At 38.1% G+C, this 5,051-nt stretch overlaps 1 protein-coding gene across 1 annotated transcript in view; it reads left to right on the top strand.

Moving 5' to 3' along the window:
* Capza2 (capping actin protein of muscle Z-line subunit alpha 2) overlaps positions 1-1,479 on the top strand; it is a 48,003-nt gene extending 46,524 nt beyond the window's left edge. The window contains exon 10 of the mRNA XM_008837268.3: positions 1-1,479. This exon is cut by the window's left edge and continues 94 nt beyond it. Within this exon, the coding sequence (XP_008835490.1) occupies positions 1-47 (47 nt within the window). The 3' untranslated portion in view covers positions 48-1,479.
* The last annotated feature ends 3,572 nt before the right edge of the window (positions 1,480-5,051 follow it).

Below are 5,051 nucleotides of genomic sequence, written 5' to 3'. Positions count from 1 at the left end.
ACAAGATCCTTAGCTACAAGATTGGGAAAGAGATGCAGAATGCATAGATGAGCAGTGCATGACCAGATCGTTGTAGTGTCTTTGCATTTAAAAAAATTATTGCAAAAGTATTCTGAACTGTCAAGTTGCCCAGTCAGATGGGCTATTGCCATTTAAAATCACTGTAATTAACTAGTTTAGTTAGAGCACAAAGCTTAGCTAATCAACCATTATTTTTCATTTCTTTTGTTCAAAGAGGATTGAAAATGAGTTGAGTTTAAATAACTTTTACTTTCTGTTACTCCTATCTTACAATGAAGAGGTGATTCTTCTAGGTTATGCTTAAAAGTTCTTGAAGTATTTCAAAACTATTTTACTTACTGTAACCCTGAAATTGTTGCCTTTGACTTATGAAATGGGTAACTTTTGATATTAGCCCAGTTCTTTTTAGTGGGGTCAATAATGGACACTCTAGTTAAGGTGGTTGATGGACTTAGCCATATATGCTGCTAAAGAAATTGTCTACCTTTTCCCTTCACCTCACCCACTTAGGTAAGATTGAGATTAGAGGGAAAGCATTTTCTATACCAATTATGTTGAAACCTTTTCAGTAAGGTTATTTAGCTAGCTTAGTGTTTAACTAAACTTTTTTTAAACAAGGCCAAGTTCTGTTGCTGTTTTAAGATTCTGAAATTAAATAAGAATAATTATTTCAGAAATGCATTTAATGCTTTTTTTTCCTTGTGACAGTTATGCAAATTAGCTTGAATTCCATATGTCCCTGAGTTATTTTTATCACAAAGCCACAAATGTATTATACTAAGGCAAATTGTAATATATATAATCCTGAACTCATGACCGTGTCTCAGTTGACTTTTTTTTCCACCACCTTGGATTGAAAAGTACTGAATTTCAGTGTGACATTAAAATGCGAATTTTGCTATTTATTTGAGTAGGCAAGTCACCAGTGAATCATATACTATTTTAAAATACTTTTTTTGGATATTGTCATTCCTAACAGGTTGTAAATTAGAGAAATTGGGAGTACATATGGTATGCAATTGCAGTCATCTTCCTATGCATCATAAGCATGTTTGTAATACTTTAAAAATAGATCTACTGACACCACAGGGATTTCAAGCCTGGGTGAATGTTAGTATTTACTATAAGGAGTTGGTGGATTTGTGGTTTCATTCAGTAGTTTTGCTGCTTATACTTGAGTGGAATCCATTCCTCATGTACTCCAGCAGACATCTGGACCTGGAAATGTTTTTTTAAAAAAACACTTTTACTATGTATAATAAAATATTTCATTAGCTTGAATTGTATAGATTTTTAAAAATTCAATGAAAGCATGTTAATTTCTTTTTAAAATCACTGTTGGGCTTTTAAAGCATTGAGAATATATGAAATTATGATAATTTTGACTAAATTACTTTCTCTTCAGTTTATAAGTTTTGGCATATCAGGATTCCTAAAGAAAATGAACTGGATATTTAATTCTCTCTGTGCCATTTTTTGAAAGATGTATTCAAATTTTGATGATTATGAACTAAATACTAGACACATTAATTAACCATAATTAGTTTGCTTAGTTGTATGAGTTGGGCTATTGTGGGTTTATGTCCAATGATGGTCAGTTATTTTGGCTCTGTTCTAATATCTAGAACATAGTTTTGGAAATATAGCAAGCAAAAGATGAGATTCATCCAAAAACAAAAAGATCTACAACACATGCCAAAGTAATGCTAGCCCAATTTTAGAGTCTCTGAGTATTATTTTGTTGGCATAAAAGAAGAATGGAAACTCCAAGTCTCTTAAGTTCGGGGATATAGTTTTAAAAGGACCCATAATGGCTACTGTAGTAAATGTTGAGTAACTGAAGTGTGCGAGTAAGGAGATGGGATGAACTAGCCTCTGCAGCACCCAGGATAAAGGAAGGGCTGGCTTGCATATAGGTTGGTAGCTGGAGTAGTCAGGAGGGAAAGTCAGCGAGATCTGTGAGAGATTGGTTCTGGAACATGAGGTAGAGAACCACTGTGAAAGTTTAATGATAGCTGCTTTTAAAAGATCTTTCATACTGTTGGTCACTTTTGTGCTCTTGACAACCATTAAGTATTATGACACATTGAGACAAGAATTAACACCATCTTTATAATGTGTTCATGTTACAAAATGTCTCTAAAAGGATATGTATTTCTGGGGCTGGAGAGATGGCTCAGCGGTTGAGAACACTGACTGTTCTTGCAGCTAACAACTGTCCATAACTTCAGTTCGAGGAGATCCGACAGCGACAGCCTCTTCTGTCCTCCGTGGGCATTGCATGACATGGGTGCACTTACCTACATGCAGGCAGTACATGCATACACATAAAATAAAAATAAAATATTTTTTAAAAATAAAGAAAGGATATGTATTTCTGTAAGGATGTTTCTCCTGTGTAAAATAAGATGTGTTATTTAAAGGCAGAATCACAACATATTCTCTAGTCATGAAGTACCTAGACTTTTGGGGCTTGAAACAGAACTTTTTGTGTTCTAAGCATTATGCAAAAGCATTGTAGGACTGGCCAAGAGTACCTAGTAAGAATCCTTTTTTTTTTTTTTTTTTTTTTTTTTGGCCTTTTTGAGACAGGTTCTCCTTGTAGTCCGAGCAGCCTGGAACTCACTATGTAGACCAGGCAGGCTGACCTTGAACTCCACAGAGGTCTGCCTCTGCCTCCTGAGCACTGGGGGTTGGAAGTGGAGAGAAAAAAAGGAAGTGAATGTTGAGTAAGCCAAGTTGAGCCCTTCTTAAAGTCATGGGTCCATAGCAGTGTTTTCTTGCCTTTTCCACTCTGCAGCATTTTCAGAGAAGCTGAGACACGCTGCAGGAAACGGTAGTTCTGCTTGTCTACAGCCAGCTAAGGGGCTCAGTATCTAGGTATACTCTGAACCAATGTAGAAAGATGGACCACAGATAACACACAAGATTTAAGGGTTTGAGACTGAAGAACTGGCTCCACTAGTAAAGTGTTTTCAGCACATCCTTAAAGGACTTAATGTTCAGATTCCTAGCAACCACATTTTAAAAAAGAAAAGCTGGGTGTGGTGGTGCATGCCTTTAATACTAGCCTAGCACTGTGGAGGCAGAGACAGGCAGATCTCTGAGTTTGAGGCCATCTGGTTCTACATAGTTTTAAGCCAGCTGGGGCTACAGGGAGACCCTGTCTCAAAAAAAAAAAAGAGAGAAAGCTGTGCACATGCCTGTAATCTAAATTCCAGCTCTGGGGACCCAGATACCAGAGAAACCCTAGGGCTTGTTGGCTAGCCAATGTAGCCAGTGAGCTCCACATTCAGTGAGAGACCTATCTCAAAAAATAAGGTAGAGGGGCTAGGGAGATGGCCCAGTGGATAAAATGCTTGCTGCACATGTGAGTATATGAGCTTGGATCCCCAGAACCTACATAAAAATCTGGGCAGGTGTGGCATCTTCCAGTTAACCTAGCCCCTAGGAGGCAGAGACTGGCTCTGGCCAAGCTGGCTAGCCAGACTATCTTCCAGATTCAGTGAGAGACCCTTCTGAAATAAGTGGAGAGTGATAGAGGAAGACAAACATTTAAACACTGACTTCAGACCTCCATGTGCACACCAGACAACAAAATAATAATAATGTGGAAAATAGTTGAGAAAGACAACCAGTGTCAACCTCTGGCCTATACACATGCAAGCCTCACCTAAAGTAGCTTTTAAAAGATACCAAGCCAGGGAAGGTTTTCTCAAAAAGATTAATTTTAAACTCAGCTTGGACCCACTGGTGCTGTGAGTATGCATGTAACTGGTAGGGAATCCTTGTATCTCAGTGAGGTATCAGAATGCAGATTATAAGACTTCTAGTATCAGCCATAAATCAGAAACATTCAGTTTAGAATTAAATAAAAGTTTAAAAGCCCCATGCTACTAAATGAAATCCACAGAGAAAGTTAGAAAATGTGTTCCTGTAAACTAGAGCAAGGTTAAGACTTTAAAGTGCTTTTATTGTGCTGGGCGTGGTGGCACATGCCTTTAATCCCAGCACTCAGAGCAGAGGCAAGCAGATTTCCGAGTTTGAGGCCAGCCTGGTCTACATAGTTCCAGGCCATCTGGGGCTACGGAGAAACCCTGTCTCAAGAAGACCAAAAAGAAAACTTATTCTTTGTTATTGGTATAATGTGACAAAAATATTCTTTGTTATTGGTATAATGTGACAAAAATGATCTAATTGGTTTAATGTCAAGTTTATTTCTTTTGCAGTTTGACCAGATCGGGTTTTTCCACTGTCTAGAAAAGCACAGCAGATCCACCAGTCATGCAGCTTCATTCACTAATTTGCGAGACTACGTGCAATTAAAGCACTTCGGTTAATAGAAGACTAGTAAGGAAACAATTGATAGGTCTTAGAATGATGTTCTTGAGAAAACGTGTAAAATGCTCATTCTTAACCCAAGTAGAGTTGTCTTACTGCAGGAATACGCCTAAAAGTTGGTGACAGCAACAGAATCATTGCCTTCCTCCTTGCTTGCTTGTGTTGTGCTGTTAGCCTGCTAATCCACAGCAAAGTGTGAACACTAAACGAAGTTCCCTGCTATCCCAGACTTCCCACCTGTGAATGAGACTTGACTTGTGATTCCCAAGCACCAAAGGAAATACCTAGCAGCCACAGCCTTCTTAGCATTTAGCTCTTGGGGATGACTTGAGGTCTTTGGAAATGCACCACAAAATGTTCTTGTTATAATTAGCAATTCAGGATGCTGGGAGTATCTCAAGGGAAAACTCAAGAAGAAAATTCTGTCCATGTACACTCATTTATTCTTCACTTTATGGAGGAAAAAAAATGAAATTGATTTAAAGGACATAAATTCTAGAGAAAGGTGACTGGTGGTGCATGTCTGTAATCCCAGCACTTTGGGAATGACACAAGGACTAAGAGTTCAAGGTCCTCTGTAGCTACCCAGCAAGTTCTAGGCCAACTTAAGCTAATGAAACACAGTAAAAACAAAAACCTTTTTAATGACAAAGATCCTGAACCAATCTGAATAAAAGTACAGGTGCTGT

Source organism: Nannospalax galili, unplaced genomic scaffold (genome assembly GCF_000622305.1).
Source record: "Nannospalax galili isolate Female #2095 unplaced genomic scaffold, S.galili_v1.0 scaffold171, whole genome shotgun sequence".
Taxonomy (NCBI): domain Eukaryota; kingdom Metazoa; phylum Chordata; class Mammalia; order Rodentia; family Spalacidae; genus Nannospalax; species Nannospalax galili.
This window is presented reverse-complemented; position numbering and strand designations above follow the sequence as displayed.